This window comes from Globicephala melas, chromosome 15, assembly GCF_963455315.2.
Source record: "Globicephala melas chromosome 15, mGloMel1.2, whole genome shotgun sequence".
Classification (NCBI taxonomy): domain Eukaryota; kingdom Metazoa; phylum Chordata; class Mammalia; order Artiodactyla; family Delphinidae; genus Globicephala; species Globicephala melas.
Window position 1 is genome coordinate 5,668,992 of NC_083328.1, and position 25,192 is coordinate 5,694,183.

General features: G+C 44.4%; 1 protein-coding gene across 9 annotated transcripts in view; it reads left to right on the forward strand.

Moving 5' to 3' along the window:
- The window catches only part of TRRAP (transformation/transcription domain associated protein), a 110,928-nt gene that overhangs the window by 27,363 nt on the left and 58,373 nt on the right, over window positions 1–25,192 (forward strand). For 5 of the 9 annotated variants that reach the window (XM_060284046.1, XM_070043792.1, XM_070043790.1 and 2 more), the window contains exons 20-33: window positions 1,072–1,328; window positions 3,349–3,549; window positions 6,158–6,309; window positions 9,901–10,100; window positions 11,382–11,599; window positions 11,717–11,914; window positions 12,481–12,741; window positions 13,279–13,440; window positions 15,602–15,698; window positions 17,275–17,396; window positions 17,722–17,892; window positions 21,196–21,264; window positions 23,635–23,688; window positions 23,823–23,843. In XM_060284046.1, coding sequence (XP_060140029.1) covers window positions 1,072–1,328; window positions 3,349–3,549; window positions 6,158–6,309; window positions 9,901–10,100; window positions 11,382–11,599; window positions 11,717–11,914; window positions 12,481–12,741; window positions 13,279–13,440; window positions 15,602–15,698; window positions 17,275–17,396; window positions 17,722–17,892; window positions 21,196–21,264; window positions 23,635–23,688; window positions 23,823–23,843 — 2,183 coding nt within the window. The remainder of the gene's footprint in view (window positions 1–1,071; window positions 1,329–3,348; window positions 3,550–6,157; window positions 6,310–9,900; window positions 10,101–11,381; window positions 11,600–11,716; window positions 11,915–12,480; window positions 12,742–13,278; window positions 13,441–15,601; window positions 15,699–17,274; window positions 17,397–17,721; window positions 17,893–21,195; window positions 21,265–23,634; window positions 23,689–23,822; window positions 23,844–25,192) is intronic. The other 4 variants (XM_070043793.1, XM_070043794.1, XM_070043795.1 and 1 more) reach the window with 2 other exon arrangements.

Here is a 25,192-nt window from a genome sequence, read left to right on the forward strand (position 1 = left end):
AGGTATGAACTGACTAGAAACACTATCCTAGGAATTTTTTTTTTTTTTGGTAAGGGTGAGCGCTTGGCAAGGGATTGAATCTTCACAACTGGGAAATCCTTGAAAATGATGAATGTAACATGGCCCTATGTCCCCCAGGCCAGGTGCTTAAAGAGGCCCATAGTCAGGCTCTGTCGTCCGTGTTTGACCCCGTCCCCAGTCTTCCCCAGCCTGCGCCCTCTCCTCTGATCAGTCTGATTTTCCCTCCTGCGCTCTTCCCAGCCTTACTTCTCCCCACCTGGTTTTGTTCAAGTACATCCCCTCCTTGGGAACTTAGCTGTGCCCTCTCCTCACCCACCTTCTCCTTTGGATTCTGAATCTGGTGTGGCTGCTGTGTGATGCCTTGGCCTTCCCTGATAGCTCCTCTTTCTTCAGCCTCAGCTGCCTGGGACGTGCCTTTGCGGCCACTGTTACTTGCTTTTCTCTTTCCACTTGTCTTTAAGGTTCTGTGGGCAGGTGCTGATCTGACATGTCTTAGGAAGGGGCTCAGTAAATACTTGGTTACCCTCGTGAAAAGTTGGGGGGTTGTGTTTATGAGCAGGAAGCTCCTCCCATTTATAAAAACCGAAAGTGGATTTTTTTTTCTAATGTTTATTTTAGAGCATAGACATCAACTGTGGTTTACTGGAAATCTGAAAAAACACGTAAGGTTATAAACATCAAGCTTGATATGGACACGTCATATTGGAGTCTGTTTCTTTAGACTGGGCTTATTCATAGCATGACATGATTTTTAAAAGTTTGATGTATAATATTAGTCCTTAATATTAACTTAATCAATATTAAATAGTATTAATTGTAACTGAAACTATGTGCAGCCTGCTGTTGTCACCACGAATAAGGTAGATGGAAGAGGTCACAGGGTACAGTTACAGAATAGATTTAGCTAACACAGAAATTATAAGGCGTAAAAAGCCTTCCTATTATCGGGTTGATGTTTATGTGAAAAGGCGGGTCACTTACTCTGTACAGTTAACTTGGGCATGTGTCTGGGAAGTAACTTCCCCCAACGGCCTCACACCCTGTGTTTAGGGCTGAACATGCTGCAGAGTGGCCTGCACAAGCAGCACATGAAGGACCTCTTCGTGGAGTTGTGTCTCACGGTGCCCGTGCGGCTGAGCTCGCTCCTGCCCTATCTGCCCATGTTGATGGACCCCTTGGTGTCGGCTCTCAATGGGTCGCAGACGTTGGTTAGCCAAGGCCTGAGGACTCTGGAGTTGTGTGTGGACAACCTGCAGCCCGACTTCCTCTATGACCACATCCAGCCGGTGCGCGCAGAGCTCATGCAGGTAAGTCTGCGTTTCTGTGCCGCCAGCAGAGGGCGCCAGGACTTACGTATCTAGTTCTCACTGAGGATTTTAGGCTGTCAGTTTCAGAAGTGACTGGCCACTGTTGAGGTCGCTGTGCGGAGTGGTGGGCTCCCTGCTCTCTGGTGGGCTACTGGTGTAGGCGTCAACTTGCTGTGTGAGTCTTCTGGCTTACGAAACGATGTCAAGAAATATTGCAGGTATTGAGTGAATATTTGTTTTGCAGTATTGCTCCCCTTTCAGAGGGCTTTCACAGTGTCATGTTCTTGTGAAGTTGATGACTTGGGAAGGCAGGTGTTAAATGGCTGCTGTTTCTTCCAGGGAGATCCTCTCTTTATCCAGGAGAGATGTTGAGTTACACAGTAGAGACGCAAACTTGTAAAGGAAGTAGAGCTGTCTGGCCACCCCCAAAGGAAACAGCAGATAAGAAAGGAGGCAGTTTTGAAGGCATTTTATATTTTTGGTCATTAGAGCTCAGTGTCAAATATCAGGTTATTCCTTCATGTTTTGCTGATGGTAATGATTTGTAATGTGGTTGGTAATTGTTCGAGATTCAGGCTGCCTGTTGCTTACTCACCTGCCCCTTTGGTGTAGAGTATTTGGCCCCAAGTAGGTAGTCCAAATGCCAGCTTTCTGTGATGGGCAGTAACTGAAGTACAGGAGTCTCTGGACAGTAGGTTGGAGGTGCAACCAGGACTCGCCTGTCAGTCCTGAAATTTAGATCTTGGGCTCCATCTAGGCAGGAGAGCATGGCCTAGAGGTTGGGTTGGAGCCTCCAGGTCCAAGTCCAGTCATTTGGAGGCTTGACTGACTCTCGAGCCTGAGCGGAGAACAGGACCGTTGGTTCTGGAAGGCAGACCGTGGGCCCGACCCAAGCCTGGGTGAGCTTCCTGTGGGAAGAGGAGGCAAGGATGGGTTCTTGGGCCTCTTGCCCTTATGTGAGGCAGACAGCCCCAGGGAGAATTGGGTAAGGGCTTCTTGCTTTCGGAGGCACAGTTACCCTACCTGCTGGACAACTGGCAGAGTACCGTCAACCCGCTACGAACCTGTGCGAGTGCTGGGAGATTGAACCCTCCCGTTCCCAGTGCCACCCCCTCCTGGGTAGGTAAGCAGAAGACCCCTCTCCTGAGGATACTTGAGCTTTGGGTGGGCCAGGTGGAGGGTAAGGAGTCTTAGACTACATCTCTCGACAGTCATGAAGGGAAGCCTCTTTGGACCTACAGGAATGTAAGAGAAATTCGAATTTTGCTTTTAAGAAGAGTTCCAAGATTTTATGTTGACTGTCGTTGGACACTAATACCTGGCATTGTTACAGAAGGTGGTCTAAGAAAATAGGTTTAAATAGTGAGCTATGGTGATTTTCAGGGCTTATGATAATTTAGGTGAAAAGGTATGGGAAAACTGACAGAGTGTTTGGGAACAATTGAGTACGTCTCTGTTCCATATACTAATTGTGAGTACAAGGTACACAGTAACTCATTTTTCCCGTAATGCAGGTCCCTTTATGATCACAGTTTTCCCTCTTTGCTGTCCTTTGTAATATCAGATTTGAAATGTAAAAGGTAGTTTATATATCATGTTTGTAAGTTATGAAGCCTAATAATAGAAGTAAAACCCTGAGAAGGCACCATCTAACCCAAGGTCAAGAACTGCGGCAGCAAGTTGTGTTTTCCTCTCTGCTCCCCATCCCATTTTGTATATCTGCCCAAACAATATGTTGCTCAGTTCTCTTGCCTTTGAGCTCTGCACTGTTTATGACATGCTACCATTTGTACTGTAGGAGCATGGAAGAACATGTGCATTTTCTGTAAAGTCATACGATTTCTCTGGAAGGACACACCTGACTAACATCGTTGGTTTCCAGAAGGGAACTGTGTGTTTGGGGGACGGAGGTGGGAGGAGGAGTTTTTGCCGTGTAGTCTTTCATAACTTTTGAGTTGGGATTGGGGGACCGTGGGACTGCATCGCCTCGGAGGGTTAATGAAAGCGTACTGACTTTCAGGCTTTGTGGCGCACTTTACGCAACCCTGCAGACAGCATTTCGCACGTGGCCTATCGTGTCCTTGGTAAATTTGGTGGCAGTAACAGGAAGATGTTGAAGGAGTCCCAGAAGCTGCACTACGTCGTGACTGAAGTTCAAGGCCCCAGTATCACAGTGGAGTTTTCTGACTGTAAAGCATCTCTTCAGCTCCCGATGGAGAAGGTAAATTTTGGAGTCTCTGGGAGTTTCTTAAAGATACTGTAAGTTTCATTTTAAGACGTTTAATTTCTATTTGAAAACATGGAAATAGAACATATACTTTTGGGGTGGGAATTTCTAACTCAAAGGAGATGAAGATTTATTGGGGCCCAGCTTGGTCGGTTGGAGCTTCCATCATTCCAGGAGGCCAGTGGGTGGTGTTGCCCCTGAGGACGTTGGACCCTTGGGCAGGACTGTCCTTCTTGATGGACCAGGAGGTGTCGCCCACCCCACCCCACCCTTGCACTTAGTCTGTTTTGATGTCCAATAGGTTTTACATTGTGTCATTTAGAACCTAGGTTAGTCCCGTTCCTGTCTCATTCCCGTCACTCCTGAGTACCTGCTTCTCTCCCAGTCTCTATCCAGACATGGCTCCTTAGCCCACCACGGACAGCTCTTTGGTTTCTCTCTGTGTGTCCTTTAGAACGCCTCTGCCCTTGTATAAAAATCAGCAGACTGTCCCCAGCGTGTTGTAGAGCACTCAGCCGCTTCTGCATGATCCTTACTGAACACCGCCCCTTCACCTTACTGACCCCTCCTGGTCCTTTGTCACACAGCTAAGGTTGTATTTATTACAATCTACGTTGTCACATTCGACTTTCCCCTTTTTATCATATGACCAGCCTTCCCGCCTGCATTACAGCTATTGTTACCATGTCTTTTCAGAACACTTATCTAGCCGTTAATATAATGTGCATTTTTGGAAAGGGTTTTATAGAAGCCTTTCACGTGTATCTGAGTGACTCAGCCATTTCAGTGAGCCAGATGCTGGCTGGGATTCTTGAACTCCTTGCAGGCCTGGTCTTAACAGCATCCTGTGGCCTGGAACCACTCAAAGCCCTCCTTTTGCTCAGGCGCACTCTATTCTGTCCGATGCATTGTATTGTAGAACTCAGCTTGTTTACCTTTCTGTATAAGGAGTTTACACACAGTAGTGATTTCTGTAATTCTTTTTTTTAAGCCAGACTTTACTGAACATTTGTGAGGAAGGGTACCCATCATGGGTAATGTCAGTCTGGAGTCGTTTCCTGTCGTCGTCTCTCAGTCCACCTGTCCCCCCTACACACACACACCTTTTCCCCCCAAGTTTCTCAAGCACACAAATTGTGTCCACCCCTCTCCCAGCCCCACCCCATAGAACGGTGTCACTTTCCAGTCTTAGCTTCTCATCCAAACCTTTATCTAAATACTTGCCAAAATAAACACTAGTTTCCCTGTAAGAAAATACAACTAAAATTCTGTCTTTACTTTGAAGATTACCACAGTGAACATACTGTGAATCTAGCCCGTTGCCACATTTTGGTCGTTTCCTTAAGTTAGGATTCTATTTGCTTTAGCCCCATCAGTGGCAGGGTTGGTATTAGAATGAAAACTAAGACATCTGACTTTTACTTGATCTCTGCATAGATTAAGCAGAGCAAGAAAATCCCTGTAGAAGTAGTTCTTCCCCAAAGCATCTAAAGCATGGAAGAAACCAGGTTTTGAAGACAAGCTTCCATGGCCCTCCTGGACCCTCCCAGGGACTCTGTGGTGCTCTCGGAGCCCTTTTCCCAGCAGGTAGCATCCTGAGGGCCGTGGCACACCCTGCAGGGCTGAAGGAACCAGCAGGGAAGGGGATGACCAGCAGGGCAAGTGCCAGTGCATTTACATGACAGAAGTTCTGCTTTTGGCATACTTTACAATCCCTTTTTTGGCAGGGAAGGGACAGGTAATTGGCTCGTAGGTTATGTTGATTCTTAAAAATAACACTTCTCAGACTGTCCTTGCATGATTTATTACATAACCCTGAGCAGGTCAGAGGCAGCAGGAGAAAGGGCACTTCTGTGGTGCCCCAGAAGAGCTCGGACACGCAAGCTGGGAGTGATGCAGTGAGGGGCCCTTGTCACCCTCTGTGCTGTGTCGCCTGGCTGCGTCTGGAGGGTGGGGCCCCTGTCCGTGTCAGCTCTGGTTCCTCACACGTGGCCAGGATAAATCTTTAAACTTCAACACAGATTGGGGCTTTGATTTCTAGGTATATAAGTATCTTTAGCATTAATATCTTAGCTGTTAAAGACTCCAAGTGTTTTTTTGTGTGTGATCGTTCCTTCCCTGCCTTCCTGGTCAACCTAATGAAAAGGCTAAAATGTGTATGTAGCTATGTAGGTTTTCTGCAAAAATGAAGTAAACCCTCTTTTAAAGAGAGAATTTAGTAAAAGCTTAGGAAAGCCATCTTTTAGTTTTGAACTGAGACGACTCAGATGGTAGTTTAATCCAGCAAATCTACCACAAGAGGCCTTCTGAGCTCACTTAATTTCTGGAATCTCCCATTGGCTACTTAAGCATGAAATTAGTGAACTCCACGTCCCATTTCAGTTTGAACCATGGCAGCTCTTGATGTCATAATACTTCTGTCACCTTCTCTGGAGGTTTCATTTGGAGAACACCTGCTGGCCTGTCTGCAGGCCCCCTGTGCTCTCTTCAGGAGCAAGCATGCATTCAGGTTCTTCTGCGTGGTGCACGTGCTTTCCGTGCAAGCTTTTCAGAGTCACGTCATTTCAGCACAGACTACAGTTTTTGCGTTTCTTTGCTGTAGGCCATTGAAACGGCTCTGGACTGCCTGAAGAGCGCCAACACGGAGCCCTACTACCGGAGACAGGCGTGGGAAGTGATCAGGTGCTTCCTGGTGGCAATGATGAGTCTGGAGGACAATAAACACGCACTCTACCAGCTCCTGGCACACCCTAAGTATGCTGATGATTTAATTCTCTGTGCTGGGACATAATTTGTTTCAGAAAATTAGGGATGGAAGGACCTCCCAGGTCTCTTAGTGTTTTAAGTATGTTCCTTCAGTTCAGGAAAATGCCATGTTGTTTGCTCAGCAATGCTTCTCTTGCTTTTTAGAGAAAATGGGAAGAACCTTGGGCACTTGCGAGTTAGAATTTCTCTCAGTCGTAATCCTCCTTTAGTATTGCCTCCTCCACTAGGGCGCAAGCTTCAGGAATCAAGGGTCAGTCCTCTCTCCCTTCGGCTCACCGTTACATTTGCAGCACCTGCACATGATAGGTGTTCAGGGGATCTTTTGGTGTTCCAATCCAGAGTGATCCTTTTGTGTGACATTTTTATTTCGCTCATATCACTTAAGGCTGTGACCTTTATATAATGATCTTTTGTGGTGATGTATGTTTGTCATCTTTCTGTGTTATAGGTTTCAGGGAAGAGGTTTTTCCTTTGTATTTTTACGTTTCTCACGGCGTCAAAGATAGTGCCAGATATATAGTAGGTGCTCAGTTGTCGAAAGAGCATTGGAGAGAGAGCAGTGAGCAATAGCCAAGTGCACAAGGAAATAAGGCAGCATGAATAAGAGCCCACAGAATCAGCAGAAAGAGATCTGCTCAGACTGAAGATATGAGGATCTCCACAGCTAGGTTATAACTATGCTTCTGCTGTGTTTAAAATAAATGAAAGACAAACTTGAAAACATTCCAAGAAATACAAACCTTATAAAAATTGCCCAAGCAGATTAAAGAAAAGAAAGGAGAAAGAGAATCTTTAGATAAGAGATAAGTCAAAAGAAATTATCCAGAATGTGTGCAGAGAGAGAAAAAGATGAAAAATTTTAAAAAGATTTAAGAGACATGTAGAATAGTGTGAAGTGGCGTAGTTGCTTGAAGTCCCACAGGAATGAACAGCAAAGAAAAGGGCAATATGTGGTCAGATGTAATTGGGGTACAGCTAAGGCTATATTTTGAGGGAAACTTGTAGCTTTAAGAATCATAATAGACTGGAAACAGTCCAGATGTCTGTCATCCGTGGTGCGTGGATACAACGAAATCTCAGCAGTAACAAGGAATTAACTACTGACTCGTGTTCCAAGATGAATAGATCATTTCCAACACCAGGCTAAGGGAAAGAAGCCAAACCCAGGGCTGCATATTGTACGGTTCCTTTTTTTTAATATAATTTTGAAAAAAAATTTTTTATTTTTTGGCTGCGTTGGGTCTTTGTTGCTGCGTGCGGGCTTTTCTCTCTAGTTGCGGTGAGCAGGGGCTACTCTTCATTGCGGTGTGCGGGCTTCTCGTTGAAGTGGCTTCTCTTGTTGCAGAGCACCGGCTCTAGGCGCACAGTCTTCAGTAGTTGCAGCACGCAGGCTCAGTAGTTGAGGCTCATGGGCTCTAGAGCACAGGCTCAGTAGTTGTGGCACATGGGCTTAGTTTCTCTGCGGCATGTGGAATATTCCCGGCCCAGGGATTGAACCTGTGTCCCCTGTGGATTCTTAACCACTGCGCCACCAGGGAAGTCCCAGCATAATGCTTTTGAAACTCATCCATGATGCAAAATTTGTAGTTTGCTCCTTTTCATTGCCGAATCATATTCTCTTGTATGGATATAAAATGGTGATTTTCTACCTCCATGTGCTCTTTTTTTTTTACAAAGGAAGAGCTTTTTCTGTCTCCTTTCATATTTGTTTATAGTAGTATGGACTCATGGATTCTTAATTTATTTAAAGGGTGACAGTCCATTAATTTGGTGACCAGATTGTCTAGATTCAGTCACTGAGAGCCCCTGCTGGCTGGCTTCTGTATTCCTGTGTCGTGTCCCCATCAGTTTCTGAGCATCCTTTGTAGCTCAGCAGGATGTTTCTGGCTCACCTCGTGCCCTCTCTCCCCCAGCCCTGGAGTCACCATTCCCTTTCAAAGGAATGAGGGCTTCTGAAGAAATGGACACAGACCAAGGTCTCTCTGCTAGGTGTGCTCATTGTTTCTAAGCCTTTCCGCCTAATTTTTTGATAAGCAGAAGTTTATGATATTACTGTGGTCAAGGTGATAAATTTTTCCTTTTGTTTTATGCTTTTTATTATATTGTTTGTAAGAAATCACTTTCTGCATCCTCATCGTGAAGATACTCTTGTATTATCTTCTAAAATCTCTGTAGTTCTGTCCTTTGCAGTTTGATCTTTATCCTCTAGAATTAACTTTTGTGAATGGAGTGGAGTAGGGGTCCATGTTTATATTTTGCCCTTTAGATATTCAGGACCCACTTATTTATAAAGACTGTTTGTTCTCCATCTCTGCATTCACAGATTGAGTACCTTCTAGAACCAGGCTCTGTTCAAGGTTTGTGTGTAAGACTGCATTCTTGCCTTCAAGGAATTTATATTCTAGTGGGGTAGACGGACAACAGCAGAAAGAAACAAATGCATAGTATTTCAGCTAGTGATAAGTGCTACTATGCGTCGCAGGCTAAGTAGTGCGCTGGGTGGGAGGGAGTGTGGGGTGGGATGGGGCTGAGTTAGGGCCTCAGGGGAACACCAAGAAGACTTTAGATTTCGCCCTATGTTTCACAGGAAGTGGGTGAAAGGCTATGACTTACTCTGGCTGACCGCAGGTTGTCTTGGCTTAAGCCAGAGGAGCATGTACTGGGGTGTCAGGAACAGTGTGGAAGAGCAGGCCGGGGGGATGGTGGGACTCAGATGTCTGTTTGGGTTAGTTGGACCCAGTGGCCTTTTAAAGAGCATGATTACAATCTGGAAAAGAGCTGAGGAGATGTTCAGGTGTGGGGTGGGGAGTGTGACCACCACTCTTCCCTCTGTTTGAAGATGTTGCACGTGGAAATGAAGGGCCTGTGGATTTTATTAGTTTTGGGGGAAGAACCAGAGAGTGAGTGGGCAAATATTAGAGGCAGACTCTGGTCACAGAAAGAAATCTGTTACTTGGACCAGTTCATGGTTGGAAGAAACTAAAAATTTTTAAAATATTGATGACCATTTCTTATCCTTGTGTTTAATGTGTGCTTCCCTGACTCTGCTTTCTTGGGTTTTAGTTAATCTCATATAATTGGCAGTAAATCCTTTATCCATTTAGACCCATAGCCCCATTTGATTCTGTACCTAGTGGTGTGACTTTTCAACATATAAAAGGTATATAATTGCCTTTAAGTAATAGCTTTTTTCCATCTCTCTTTGATCATTGATACTTCTTACAATTTGGCTTATTTAATTGTAAAAGATTAACATCAAACATCAAATTTCTTAAAATAGAAAATAATTACAAAAATATTGAATGTGCTGTCCTTTTGTAATTTACCTCTGATTCATTACCTGTGCTCATATTAGGTAGAACGTATTTGGTGTCTCTTGAACCATTGGCTATAAACATTCATCATGAAATTCATCATGTTTGATTCCAAAGTGTTGCTGAAATTAAAGCAGAGAAATTAATTCACTCAGGCCTATCTGCACAAGAGGAAAGTGGGCAGGTTGAAAATAAGAAAGTTGTAGTGGAATCATTGGCTCAGGACTTGAGTGTCGTGATGATGGATTTAATTGTTGTCTTGCAGCTTTACAGAAAAGACCATACCCAATGTCATCATATCACATCGCTACAAAGCTCAAGATACTCCAGCTCGGAAGACGTTTGAGCAGGCTCTGACCGGGGCGTTCATGTCCGCTGTCATTAAAGACCTCCGGCCCAGTGCCCTGCCCTTTGTAGCCAGCTTGATTCGCCACTACACAATGGTGGCAGTTGCCCAGCAGTGCGGTGAGTGGGACAGAGAAGTGGTGGGTTGAGGCCTTCGGGGAGCTTCAAAAACTCGGTCAGACGCTGTGTTTCAGAGAAGCTGAGTTTGGCTGATTGGTTTTTGGCTTTTGTTTCACAGTTTTCCACTCATTCTATTGACAGATAGTTGGTATATCAGCGGTGGGTGCTGTATTCACTTGAAAATTGTCACCAAGTTTTACCTATAAAATACACCGAGTTTAACATTTTGGCCCTTTGTTTTTCATCCTGGGGGCTGAGTACTTTTGGACCCTCTGTGTATAGAACAGGGACAGTTCGTGATCGCACCCCTTGCTGGTCCCCGTCCTTGGCGGTGTTTCCAAGGCTCAACCTCCGCTCTGCCGCATCACCCGCTGGCTGCTCCTCGGTCTCCAGGCTCTGCTCCTGGGGCCCCTGGCGTCGTCCTGCCTGGGCACGCCTCACCTCTGCTCCGGGTTCTCAGGCTCTGGGTGGTGAAGGACCCATTTTGTTTGTCTCTGCAGACTGGTGATTTTGGAAAAGACAGTAAAAATGTCACCACACCGCCAATTGCTAAGTTTCTGAACACTTGATCTCACTTAATCTCAGTGCTGGTCAGTGGGCACGCACACTTGAGTAGCACTTTGGGTCCTTGGAGCCCCTCACCCTCGATCGACAAGTAGTTTTCTCCAGACACTGCAGAACACAGAACTTCCCCTCCTTTTTTTTAACTCTTCCTGCCTGGACAGTCAGTGCTGTACAGTTTAACACTTAGGTTGTTTCTCAGTGTTTCCAGCAGACCTGTACGCTTCTCAGTAACTCCCATCTTGCCTCATGCTGGGTGCCTGCCAGGTATGAATGAACGGTTGCTGGCAGACTGTTCTCTGTGTGGTTAGGTTTTGCAGGCGGATGTTGTTGCTGTTTACTGTTACTTGTATGTCAGGAGTGTCCAGAGCATAACCCATGGTCATTCCCATATTGTACCTCTTGGCCTCGCTAATGATTTTTCTAAAGATACCCGATTGTGGTTCTCATTTTAAACTAATACATCTTTGAATTGGGATTGAGAAAGGGTGAAGATATCAGTGTGTAATGGAAAGCATTCAGAAAAATAGCCTTAGTGCAAGTCAGATCACTTAGTTTATAAATAACTGCAGTTTACCAGCAGTTGGCCTGGAGTACCAGGGTTGGGCTTTTATTAAATTCCTAACCTCAAGGAAAAACACGAGGTAGTTTTGCAATTTGAGGGACGAGAATGTGGAGCTAAACCCGGCTTTCCCTCGTGCCCTCTGCATCTCCTTTCAGGTCCCTTCTTGCTCCCCTGCTACCAGGTGGGCAGCCAGCCCAGCACCGCCATGTTTCACAGTGAAGAGAACGGGTCGAAAGGAATGGACCCCTTGGTCCTCATTGATGCGATAGCTATTTGTATGGCGTATGAAGAAAAGGAACTTTGCAAGATCGGGGAGGTGGCCCTTGCTGTGATATTTGATGTTGCGAGTATCATCCTGGGCTCAAAGGAGAGGGTAAGGAAGGACTGAGGTCTGTGTGGGCGTGTTTGTGCTTGAGGGTGGTCGTTCTGGAAATCACTCACAGTGTAAGAACTGAGTAACACCGTACGGGTTGTGTGCGTTTTTCTCCAGGCGTGCCAGCTGCCCCTCTTCTCTTATATCGTGGAACGCTTGTGCGCGTGCTGCTACGAGCAGGCCTGGTACGCAAAGCTGGGGGGTGTGGTGTCCATTAAGTTCCTCATGGAGCGGCTGCCTCTCACTTGGGTTCTGCAGAACCAGCAAACCTTCCTCAAAGCTCTTCTCTTTGTCATGATGGACTTGACTGGAGAGGTAGGTGATGGGTGACCCCAGACCTAACCATCCTGGTTCAAGATGCTGCTTTGCCTGGAGCACAGTTGGTTTCAGACAGTTCTGCAAATATGCTCTCCTAGAAGCTTAGAAAACATTACAGCATCTTTAATGAAAGGACAGATCAGAGCCCTCAGGTTCTCTTTCTTTGAGGATCTAAATACTTGTCTGTCTTGATGAACAGCCCCTGGCCAGAGTACTTAACTGGCCAGAAGTTTCTATAGGAGTCACGTTCTTTATGAACCTCTGTGCAGATACAAACAAATAGAAGATGGTGGGCATTGCCTGCTTAAATCCATTCGGTAAACACAAGGATCAAGTCTAGATCCGCATTTTCTTTTCTGAATGACAGACAGAAATTACCTATGAGCAGGAGAGTTAGCTACCGGAATACCTTGCAGACGTTAATGAAGCAGACTTGATACATTAGCTGGCGTGAGGGCCGTGCGCCCCCAGTGACAGCGTTTGTTGGGGGTAGTGTGTGCAGGAGACGTGGGTGCTGTGGGCAGCATCGCCCCCTTTCGTGCTAAGGAGTCCCTGGCCTGCAGGTTTCCAATGGGGCAGTCGCCATGGCCAAGACCACCCTGGAGCAGCTTCTGATGAGGTGTGCGACGCCCCTGAAGGACGAGGAGAGGGCTGAGGAGATCATGGCAGCCCAGGAGAAGTCCTTCCACCACGTGACCCATGACCTGGTTCGGGAAGTCACGTCTCCAAACTCAACCGTGAGGAAGCAGGCTATGCACTCCCTGCAGGTGCTGGCCCAGGTCACCGGGAAAAGCGTGACCGTGATAATGGAACCCCATAAGGAGGTGAGACGTCTGTCACCAAACTAGTGTTATTGGAACCTAGTTTGAAGTTTGAAACCTAGTTTGAAACCTTTGAAGACTTTTTTTTTTCCTTCAAATTTGACTTGTAGATGATATGGAATTTGTAATTTTGTGTCCAGTACAGACTGCTATTACATATGCTCTTTTTGAGAGCATGCAGACAGCAACGTGCTTATGTTTATGTCTGTATCAGTAATTGTGAGTGTCAAGGGAGTAGAGTGCTGGTTTCCTGGGCCTGTAGAGCACAACCTGATGGTCCTGTTCTTGTTTTGGTGGTGGTGGTTGTGAGAGAGGTTACTCTGGACCCGTAGGAATTAAACGTATCTGACGTGCATCTTTTCATGACCCAGTGTCAGCATATGAAACAGAGCCTCCCTTTCCTAACTAAAGGACGTCTGTGATAACTTTTGATCTCATTTATGGTTTTCAAATTGCTAATTGGCTTAGAACATTGTGATGAGAGGTGTTTGCTTTCTGAGGAGCGGCTGGTCAGTGATGCTTCCTCCCTGCCTCTCCCAGGTTCTCCAGGATATGGTCCCACCTAAGAAGCATTTGCTCCGACACCAGCCTGCCAACGCGCAGATTGGCCTGATGGAGGGGAACACGTTCTGTACCACGTTGCAGCCCAGGCTCTTCACAATGGACCTTAACGTGGTGGAGCATAAGGTGTTCTACACAGAGGTAGGGGGGTGGTGGTACGGCGTGGTGTGGATGATGATGACGTGTGTCTGGTAACCTGTCTTTGTGCACGAAGACTGGTCAGGCAGCACTCAGAAGGCATGGGTGGTGACCATAGTAACCGGCCATCGCCTGGCTCAGGCCCTGGCACAGGTATGTTACGTCCGGGATTGGCGAGGAGGTAGGCATGGTGACTAGAGATGTCCGGTAGAATGTGGGGGGTTTCTGAGTCTGTCGAGCTCTCTTAGCCCTCCACAGGGAGCCTTGCTCTTCAGGACCTTGAACTTGTATTCTAGAGATAAGACTGTAGCATCTACCTTAATCACTCTCGTATCAATAGGTGCCCAGGTTACTGAATTTATCAATCACTTGAATGTGCCGTTTGCAGTTGAGAACTCACTTCACGTGAGTGCCCTTACCTAGTTCTGGCAGCACCCCATGAAGTACAGATACTGATGATTCTCATTTTGAAGATGCAGAATCTGAGCCTTAGGGTTTGTTAGACACCTAGAACTACAGAGCAGGTGAGCTGGAGAGCTTAGGGTGGAACCACCACAGTTGTTTTAGAGCCTGGTTTCTAATCATTCCGCTGTCCTGCTGGGCTGTTGTTTAGTGGACTTGACTTGCCCCTTGACCCAAGGTAACAGGCGGTGGTGGGTGGCACTTTATAAGTGTTTGTCACCGTAAATATTACAGTGTGGGATGAAATTAGACAGTGATAAATAGAAATTAAACTATAAATACAGTCAAATTATAAGCATTAATTCTTAGACTCTGTAATGGGCTGTTGATTAGTCCCAATCTGAAATTTTTATGAGACATGAATCATACTTCTGGAGGCATTGTCAGAGAACTGAGGCAAAAGTCGTAAGGAAGCAAATTCTTCCTGATCCACGCTAAGTCTGAATTTCCAATTATGAAAAATTTACCTCTTGATTCTTAAAGTCCTATGTTTTTGCTTGGACATAAGGTCATTGGTCATGTGTTCTAGCTGAAATCATTTATACCTTGTTATATCCCTTGTATAACATCACTCATAAGATTTGATGGAGGGTCCAGGAGAGCCCCTGGAGAATGGGAGGGGAGCTTCCTTCGGGGGCTTCAGAGGCAGATGTGTTGTAACCTATAGGGAAAATTCCTCATGGAGCTGGAGACCAGAAACTGGTAGTGAGTGTTTAAATTTCGGGAATCTAAACTGGTTTTGAAAGTGTTTATCAGGATACCAGCTGCATCAAAACATGTGAGGATCTTTCGGAAAATAGAAACTTGAGTCCTCTTCTTGAAGATTTAGGTTCAGTAGATTTGGGGTCAGACCTGGGAATCTACTGCCTAAAAACTTCCCAGGTGATTCTGGCGTGGCCACGTTTGGAAGTCTGGCTTTCTAATTTAGTTTCTGATGCTCTCTCTCTCTAGATATAGATAGAGGGATCTATATATGTGTGTGTATACAAATATGTTATATATGAGGAGAGTGTTACTGGAGGTTTCCTCTGGGGAGTGAAATAGGGTGGGTGGTTGAAATGCTTTTCTCTATACATCCTCCTCTACTGTTTTAAATATTGTACTAGGTAGGAATCTTTAAGGGAAAAAACGGTACGATTTTCCAGGATGTCAACAGAAGGGGAAAGTAGTAATAGAACACCATATATAGTATTTTAGATATTAGATATATAAATGTGTACTGGTCTGTTAAAGTGTCTGGAAGGCTAGCCACTGGAGTATCTGCGTTATGGTATTTCCAGCGAAACACTTCCTGCTTATGCCACTCTGTACTTGAAAAGAAAGAAAAAAAAAAAAGGATTACTGCTCAAACTCTGGAATTATAACATGTATGTTTCTTGGGCACTGGCCCAAGGCATTGGGAAGCAGCTCTGAATGAGGAGGAGTTGTACCCGCCATCTTGGAATTTGCATTTAGATGAAGTGATCCTCTATGTAAAGAAAAAGCATTATGGTATCAGAGTGGGTCAGAAAGTGTCACAGAGGTTGACTGAGTTTTGCTTTAGAATAAGGAAGCTCAAGCACATTTCTATACTTAAATGGTTTGGGATTTGGGTTTAGTTTGTTAATCATGTTGTGTGTGGCAGATCGCTGTGTTCTGTTACTTGCAAGGTTATTGTGTCTTCACAGTGAGAGCAGGCTAAATTAAGTTCTATCTTTTGCAGCTCTTGAATTTGTGCGAGGCTGAAGATTCAGCTTTAACAAAACTGCCCTGTTATAAAAGCCTTCCGTCACTCGTACCTCTACGAATTGCAGCCTTAAGTAAGTTCATGTAAATATGAGACAAGTTACGGCATACAGAAGTGAAGGGAGGGCTTCCCTGGTGGGGCAGTGGTTGAGAGTCCCCCTGCCGATGCAGGGGACGTGGGTTCGTGCCCTGGTCCGGGAGGATCCCACATGCCGCGGAGTGGCTGGGCCCGTGAGCCATGGCCACTGAGCCTGCGCGTCCGGAGCCTGTGCTCCGCAACGGGAGAGGCCACGACAGTGAGAGGCCGCGTACTGCAAAAAAAAAAAAAAAAAAAAAGTGAAGGGAGACAGTGGTGTTTTTTTGTTGTCTAATTTTTCTGACTTTTTGTGGTCTTTTTAAGGTGGAAAAAAAATTATGTTTGTATATTTATCAAACTACATAGTGAGATGTCAATGGATTATATAGATTGCTAGAATTTAAATAATTGTTTTTACTCTAATAAACTGGATTTTACTCTATAGTAAGCTCTTTATAGCTGTCTTATGGGAACTATATATATCTCTAAAGTATGTATCTCTCTAATATTCTGGTTTAAGAGAGTTGTCATACCATTCCTATCTTGCCATTTTCATCTGAATCGGAGTATTTAGACCTTTTTAAACTTTTTAATGATTCAGAAGCATTTGAGACTCCTGCTGTCTCTAGGCTTTCATTAAGAATGTGTTATCGTTGTTTAGAACAGGAATTGTACATAGTTTAGGAACGTATACTAGATCAGTACTCACCCTCATGCTTAGAAACAGTCATTTCCCCCTTTTTTGATAAATACCCAATACGAGTTGCTTAGTTGACTTTGTCTCTTGTTGACTTTTATACACTTAATAAAATATTACCAGAATCCTGCTTGAATTAGAGGTAGAGGAGCTGAGAGGCAGACCATAGTACTTGGGCTTGAGGATGGGGCTCAAGACAAGCTAGCCAGAGTTGGGGTGGGTGTGGCGTTGGGAGCTTCTCACGTTTCCTGGTGGGTGCCTCTCAGGCGTTCCTGTCAGCCGGGATGGGCATTGCTCTTGCTACAGTGTTACCCCTTAACTAACCTTTAACATAGAGGCTGGAGGCATGTCGTGTTGCCTAAGGATATTTGCATTTTCAAAGCCTTTAACCCCCCAAGTTGGGAGGAGACCACCTGATTAGACTTGGATAGTGGAGAGACGCTGGGCTGTGTGTCTATTTCCTTCATCACCAGAGTCTGAGGCTCTGCCCTCGGCTAATTCAGCATGCGTCCACCCACAGCTCAGCCGTGCTCTCACCTGTGAGGATGTCTTGGGGGCATGGGTGCATTGGGGACCGCCTTCCGCCCTTGTTTTCCCATTGTTTCTCTCCTTCAGCCCTTCTTCATCTTATCTGGGCAGTAAGATTTATCATGGACTTTCTGGCAGGCTGTTGCCTTCTTAGGTAATAATGTTCACTCTTAGATAATAGTGAGCGTGTGAGTAGAAGGCCGTGCATTCTTTTGTCTTTCAAGAGGCCAGATACTAGGAAAGAAGTTTAGTGACTCATGTATTTGTTGGTTGGTAAGAGCCTTTAGACTAGGAAATTGTATGTTTTTCAGGCTAACGATGAAAATTATATTGATTTCTCTCCCTAAAGATGCGCTTGCTGCCTGCAATTACCTTCCTCAGTCCAGAGAGAAGATCATTGCTGCCCTCTTCAAAGCCCTTAATTCAACCAACAGTGAGCTCCAGGAGGCTGGGGAAGCCTGCATGAGAAAGGTGAGCGAGGGCTGGGCGGGTGTGAGTTCTGCATTGAGTTCTTCCTGTTGACCTTGTCTGTATCCTGGGAGTCGGCCTGTGGTTAATAACATACCAGATTGTAATAGTGTCTCTATCTGTTTCATAGTCATCCTGAGCCCTTTAAAAAGTAAACAGTAATGACTGGTCTTCCTCATTTCATCATAAACTTCTGGAATATATACGGTTTAATACTCCATTTTCCCAAGCAAAGCAAAAACTTGCTGCTAGAGTTGAATATGAGTTCCATTCTGTTATGAAGTATACTCTGATATCTGTTTTCCTTTGTAACCTTTTTTTAAAATAGTTTTTAGAAGGTGCTACCATAGAAGTAGATCAAATCCATACTCATATGAGACCTTTGTTGATGATGCTGGGAGATTATCGGAGCTTGACACTGAACGTCGTGAATCGTCTGACCTCGGTGACCAGGCTCTTCCCAAACTCTTTCAATGATAAATTTTGTGATCAGATGATGGTAAGCCAAATGCATACAAATTGTATGATAAACCTGAAAAATTAAATTATTTTTTTAAAATGAGTAATGCATTTACATGATTTAAAACTCAGAAGGTGTAAAAGGGTGTCTGTGAAAAGCCTCCCTCCCACCCCCATCCTCCAGCCACCCAGTTCCTCTTCTGGGGGACCACCAGTGTTAAGTTTCCTGTGTGTCCTTCTAGAGATGTTTCCCATTTGTACTGGGACATATGCCTCTTAGTTCCCACAAAGGGAAGTATAATATATACATACATCTTACTTTTTCCATTTACCATCCCATCATTTCATATCAGTACATAAAGCGTTTCTTCATTCTGTCTTATGACTACATGATATTTCATGATGGGAACATGCCAGAATGTACTGAATCATTCCCCACTTGGTGAACATCTAGCTTTTTCCCAGTCTTTGGCCTTTATAGACAGTGATGCAGTGAAAAACTTGTAAGAGCATTAGAAGTCCTCTGAGTTTTTACAGTTATCAAGGAAATAATTACGCAAAAAAAGATCTGACTGTTTAAACGAGAGGTGTAAACAGATGAAAGAGGGTTTCAAGTATTAACTTTATTTTGCATTCTGTAAATAAACATTTGTAAGTAATTTATTAACTTAATTTCATGGTACGTTACTACAAACATGCATGTGTTTTTTATGCAGCTTTTTAACCTCACATGCTGGTTTCTTCGTATCTACAGATGCCTAAGAAATGAACAATGGCCCAAATACCTAAGTGGGAATTGATAGTATTATGATTGGTCCTAAAACTTTTAAGTGATGCCCTAGTAGTAGAGTGTAATTTTCCAAATTGAAAGGCTCTTTCCCTTTAAGCTTCCATGTGTAATACACATACATACCTATCAATTTACATGCATACAAACATTCATAATCATGGTTATAAATGAAATTATATCACTTCCCAGTCAGAGCACATCAAATACACACATCTTACCTCATCTTATGACCTTTGGTTCTTTCATGTATGAGATCTGTGCATGTGTTCTAATCTCCTAGTGTTTTTATGTTTGTCTCCCTTTAAAACTGGTCTCTCTCTACCCTCTGTTGGCTGTCATTTCTTGCTGCCTTTGCATGCCTGCCTGAAACAACTTTCTTTTTGTGTGTTTTTTTTTTTTTTTTCACTCCAGTCTAACCCGTTAGATCTGTGAGCTGGGAATTCATTCAGTAAACATTGTTCTCCAGATTTTTTTAAAACGGAGTAAACAGGGAATTCCCTGGTGGTCCAGTGGTTAGGACTCTGAACTTTCACTGCCGGGGGTGCGGATTCAATCCCTGGTCGGGGAACTAAGATCCTGCAAGACGTGCAGCACGGCCAAAAAAAAAAAAAAGAACAGAACTGTATCACATCTGTAGTTTCTGACTAAGGCCAAGAGTCTTCTTCCTTAAAGTACATGGGTTTTTTGTTTCTGGTTTGTTGAGGGGATTTTTTTTTTCCTTCTCTGACATTCTAGCCACGTTCTGAGTGGTTGAATGCCTCTGAAAGCAGAGAGTGCTGATGTACTTGGATACAGAATAACTGAGGCTTCTGTTTGTCCAGCCATCTCGCCCAAGTCCAGCCAGGTCCTGTGCTATGGTGCTTCTGCGTTTGTGGTGCTGGCCTTGCGCATGGACCCTGTGGTCTGCCACGTTCGTCCTTACTGAGCCGTGTTCTTCAGAACTGGGCTCAGTCATCAACCTCTGTTTTCCCTCATTTGATACACTTTTGGGGTGAACAGCTCAAGCCTTCAGCATAAGTTTAAGAGATAGGACACCTTACTGTCTAGGGTGGGCATTCGTAAAGACACCCCTGAACATTTTCCTTTCTTATAATTTCAACTGCTTGACATTTGATCTTGAAGTTTCTTATATGGTTAGTTGTTTTGGAAATCTCCTTATTGAACTAAAAGTGAGCTTTATATACCAATCAGTGTTATTTTTTTCCTTTGGGAAATCCGAAAGCAGCTGGCCGTTTTCTGTACCTTTAATTTTGTTACTCTCATATCTTTGGCATAAATAGCTATTCTAGTAAAATAGAGGTTTTATGAATATATATTCTGATGGTATCCTTCAAGGAATTTTACTGGTAAAATCTTGTGAGTGTATTTAGTTTCTTTGAAGAAATGTATATTATTTTAATGTTTCTCAATGTGCGTTCCTTGGAACACTGGCTTTAGAAGATATAGGGTTTCTGTGAAAAACAGTAAGTAACTAAGTAAGTTTGGGAAGCACCACTTAACTGTGTTCCCCTCTTGAAGTTTTACAAGGTCTGTGGACATTAAAGGCTCAGAGAAAAGTGGATGTATTTGAACCATCTGTCCCTGAGCCTGTTTGTGACTGAGGAGTCCGATTTAAAGTAGCTTGTTAACTTCCTGCAGGGCAGTATTTTGAAGAACAGGTTTGGACAGTGTAGAATCATGAAGCTGTTGTTTGGATGCCCCTGTGTGGTTTAGCTTGGGCTCTGAGCACTTGTTGCTGGGTTTTGCTGGACCCCGTTGAGGGCGGGAGCCTGGCTGCCACAGGCTGGGTCAGCCTGAGTTGCTGTGGCCTGGGGGTCGCTCTTCTGCTCCTGCAGCAGCACAGTCTTTTCACAGAACGAGCGCCCTCATTCGCGTGGAAGGGAATTGCTACCCGCATGCACTGTGGGGTCCGTGCTCATTTCACCAGTCCCTCCCCCAGGGTTCCCCCTGTGCCCACTCACCCTCGGCCACAGTGGCCACCCTTTCCATTTCTGGCCTCCCTCCTTTTCTCTGCCTGGAGTGCCCTTCCTTGTGCTTCTGGCCTGTCTGCCTCTGCAGGGCCCTCCCGGACTCCTCGGCCCTCATCTGTAGCTGGTTCCTGCTCTTCTGTTACACAGCAGGCACCTGTGTTTTACCTTGTTCCCCCGCTGTCACTGGAGCACCACAGGGACAGGGATGATGTCTGCTTGTTCACGTCTCTGCCCCGACAGCTAGCTTGATGCTGGCTCAGGGCAGCACTCCCGGAACAGCTGCAGCACAGAGTAACAGGAGTAAAAGTCCTGGTATTGGAATGGCCGGGTTGCAGGACATTTTCTGTTGTTGTATCAGGGTAAATTCAGGGTAAATTTCTATTTATAGAACATAAACAAATGCCAGTTACTCGCATCACTGGTTCGGTGGCTGCGCTATTTCAGTAATAGAATCACTGCCATTCTCACGTTAAGTAGCATGGAAAGTAATGATTACATATGAGTTTTCACCTAAGAGCTGCATTTTGAAGTTGAGATGCTCCTGTTGTCAAGAAAAAATGGCTAAGGATGTATTTTTTCACAGCAACATCTGCGAAAGTGGATGGAGGTGGTGGTCCTCACCCACAAAGGGGGCCAGAGGAGCGACGGAAACGTGAGTGACTTGTGTGTTTCTGGGAGGGCAGCCCCACTGTGCACTGCCGTTACCAATGCTAATGTCGGAGCGGTGCTTTTAATTAAAATTCCGGTCAGAAATCTAGTTTTATGTGACTATGGTCCATGTAAATTGTTAAACATATTTTGTTAGCTTACATTTTGCTTTTATTTCTCTTAATTGTTGAACATTCCTTTTTATGTTTCTTTAAAATCGCCCTTTTGTTCACTTTAACATGATGTTTTTGTTGATGAGAATTCTGGGAAGCTTGAAATGTATTTCAGTTTTATTAGTTTTTCTTGAAAGTGAGTAAAATGTACTTTCTAGACTGTTCTGGCAGCTCTTGTTTGCACAGGCTACAGTCCTCAGCTGCTGTTTTACATTGCTTTCCGTCATCATTGCCTCATAAACCAAGTAGAGGTTTTAGGACTTCATAAAAGCATTAAGGAGGATGTAATAAAGCATCGCATAAATATTGGCATGTATGTTTTCTGGGTCCAAATCCCCCACCCCAGTTGTTTGCTGAAAGTCCAAATGGCCAGTACTTCAAAACACATTTTTTTTACGGTTTTGAGGGAAAACGGCTTTAGTTAAATCTTTTTAAGTATCCGATGTTGGTCACTAAAGACTTTGTCTCTTAAAAATGAATGGTTCTTGCTGTTTTTAATCTTATTTGTATATGTTAATATTCTTTTAAGATGTTTTTAAACTTGATGACTGTCCTCTCAGTGGGATTGTGTTTTCCACAAGCTCCTGTTACGCCCAGTGAATTGTACAGCAGTACCTAATGAGGGGATTCCTTGAGCTCTTCAGAGGCATAATTAATGTGGCTTTTTGTCCTCCTGTGCCTATTTGTTGGATGCTGTGTTTCATCCCGTCTTGTATTTTATTTATTTATTTTGGCTTTATTATGCTTTGTTTTGACCATTCTATGTCAAGGTGTTTTGTTTATGTGAGTCTTGTTTCCTGCTGCTTCTAAACAGCCAACAAGCAAAACTAAAACAGGATCTTGAACTTTTTTTAGGCGTGTTAAACCATCCATGACCTCTCTGAAGGTTTGTTATTTTTATATATATAGGGAAAAAATCAGGAAATCTTCATGGGGGACAGCAGAGTGTATTTTAAAAGCCTGAGCTCCTGGGCGTAGGTGCAAGTGCCTCTGTACTTTCCCTCCCCATCTCTCATCTGTTAGGTATTTTTGCTCTAAATTTATTATTTGTTTTTACAGTTAGTTGTTAATTCTCTGAAACATATAGCCAGTTCTAGAATAAACATTTAAACCCTAGTGGGTAGATGAATGACTTCCATTCGATCAAAAAGATAAACTTTTACTGCAGCTCATGTGGGATGGGGGGTCAGTTGCATAGGGGGTGGGGCCGTGGGCACTGGGAGGTCCCTGAGCCCCTTCCTGCTGAAGCCTGTCGATCAACATATGAGCATGACCCCGAGAGCCTGGGAACGTCCCACTGCTGAGGAAGGCCGCGGCTCTCAGCTCAGGGGCTATGGTGTTTGGGGTCCAAGGCAGTGTGGCCACAGCTTCATGACCTCAGCTCAGGGCCAAGCCTCCTTTCTGCCCTTGAGCTCTGATAGTTTTTATGAATGCTCCACAGATTAGGAATGGGTCTTGGAAAGTAGTTTATTTGGTCAGATCCCCAAATAACATTGCCCAGTTGAGAAACTATAACCAATGACATGTTAAAAGTTGAATAAAAATAAATAAAAGCTCCCCATAACATCGGGTACCCCTGATGATCAGGGTTTTGCATTGTCATCACGTTTAGGAAGGTTTACCTGTTTGGCATTGAACTTACAGGGGAAAACTCATGACCACCTGTTACACTATGTGTACAGACACACACACACACACCCTTCTCAGGATAGCCTAAGTATCCAGTGAGTGGCATCACGGCCTCTGGGTTCTTCTGGCCTCAAACATGCCTAATTGATGGGGATTAAACCCCCGGTCCTCTTCCAACTCCAGCTGGGAAAGAGGTTTTTTTAAATATCAGCACTTCACGTATAATCTTGAATTACTCACTCTAAACAAAACAGTTTTTTTTAATGTATTTGCATACAACAGGGTCTTACAGTTTCTCCCCCTAGACAAGAATTCCAAAACTCCTTGTTTAAAAATTTGATTTAGGGAAGAATACACTCCATGTGACACCATCAGAAGGGCTGTTTTGACATCTGAAGGGTGGAAGGTGTATTTTTTGCTGTTGAGCATTTGTTAATTATTATGTGCTTTCTGATAATTGTGTCTTTACTGTCTTGTTTACCCCAATAATCCTTACTGTGTATTGAGTATATGGGAAGTTCTGTGTAAATAACATAAATAGAAAAAAAGATGATTTTCCTCCCCATCCTCAGGAAAGCATTTCAGAGTGCGGGAGATGTTCCTTGTCTCCATTCTGTCAGTTTGAGGTGAGAACAACCTATTAAAAGTCAGTTTATGACTTGCAATGTGAAGAACAGTTTATATTTTCTTTTCTTTTCTTTTCTTTTCTTTTTACCTTTCCGTTGCCTTTTTTCATGCTGTAATTTTTGTTTTGGTTCAGCCTGCCGTGGAAGGGGTAGAGGTGAGAATCTCAGTGGAAGTGCAGGAGGGGTCGTTGTTGTACTTGGTTTTGCTGTGACTTGTGGTTCTGTGGTGGACAGAGTGTGTCGTGCCTTTGAGTGCAGTGAGCTGTACTGTCTGTCTGTGGCAGAGTTGTATTAGTACCATTGCCGTGAACTGTCCGGGTGCCACGCATGTTTTCTATTAGGACGTCTTTAAGCAAGATTCTAAGTTCTCTGGTTTTCTACGTGCTAGAATTGCAATATCTCAATATTTCTGATCCAGCCGGGTTTTGCTCTCATAATGTTTGTGTGAACTCATGCATCTAACAACCTCTTGAGAGGAAATGCCACAAAGAATACATTAGACCTGCTAGAAATAGGGAGGAGTTCTATTTCCTCTGACTGGCCAGCTGCCTCAAACTGAAACCTCCTTGCTCCCCCTGCACCCAGGCCCCTGTGTATGTCTCTCACGCATACCACACTGTGGTGGTCACAACACTGACTTTGAACAGCCTAGCCCTGAGCGTTCCCTCTTCTGTAAAATGGGGATGGTAATACCTGTCATTCCTGCCTTCCGGTGGTGACGTGAAGGCCAGAAGTGATTTCACGACAGTGCTTTGAAAACGAAAACCCTTAAGATGAAAGTACCATTGTTAGAAGGTTATTCTAATTTCAGTGTGGAACTTAATCTGCCTGAAAACTTGGAAACACTGTAGAAGAGAACTCTAGAGGAGGCATGGGAGCAACGCTGAGCTGATTTTTCTCATTTCTTACCCGTCGCACTGTTTTGCCTTTTGGCTTAAAGAGACATTTTGAGAAGTATCTCCAGTGCTGCCGGGACGTGGTCCCTCCTGACTGGCGTTTATCATCCCCATTTTACTGGTTTAGAGTCACGGGTATCCTATTACCCGCCACCCAGGATGGGACATCAGGGAGTCTTCCCTTCCCCGTGGCCTGAATGGCGGACACAAAACCGTGGGAACTGACACCGTGAATGGAAAGTCGGAATGACACTCAGTAATTGGCCGCTGAGCTGTTAGCACGTTAAAAAATGCAAAATTCTTGGCATTCCACGTTTTGCATATGATTCCGTAAAGCAGTTTGTCAGCTTTATTTTCAGGCCTGGTTGATAAATTTTTAGAACCACAGTCAGTCATTTATTTACGCTGATAATTAATTTCCAGGGTAAATACTTCAAGTATTTTTTTTGAGGACTTTGTGCTAAGTTTTGAGGGTAAAAGAAGTCTGTGCCCTCAGAACTTAGTGCGTTGGGAAGACCCCGTGATGTCATGGCAACGTGAGGGAATCCTAATGCTCATGGCCATGGGCATGACCCCCCGCCCCTGCTGGGCTCACCTCGGCAGCCCGA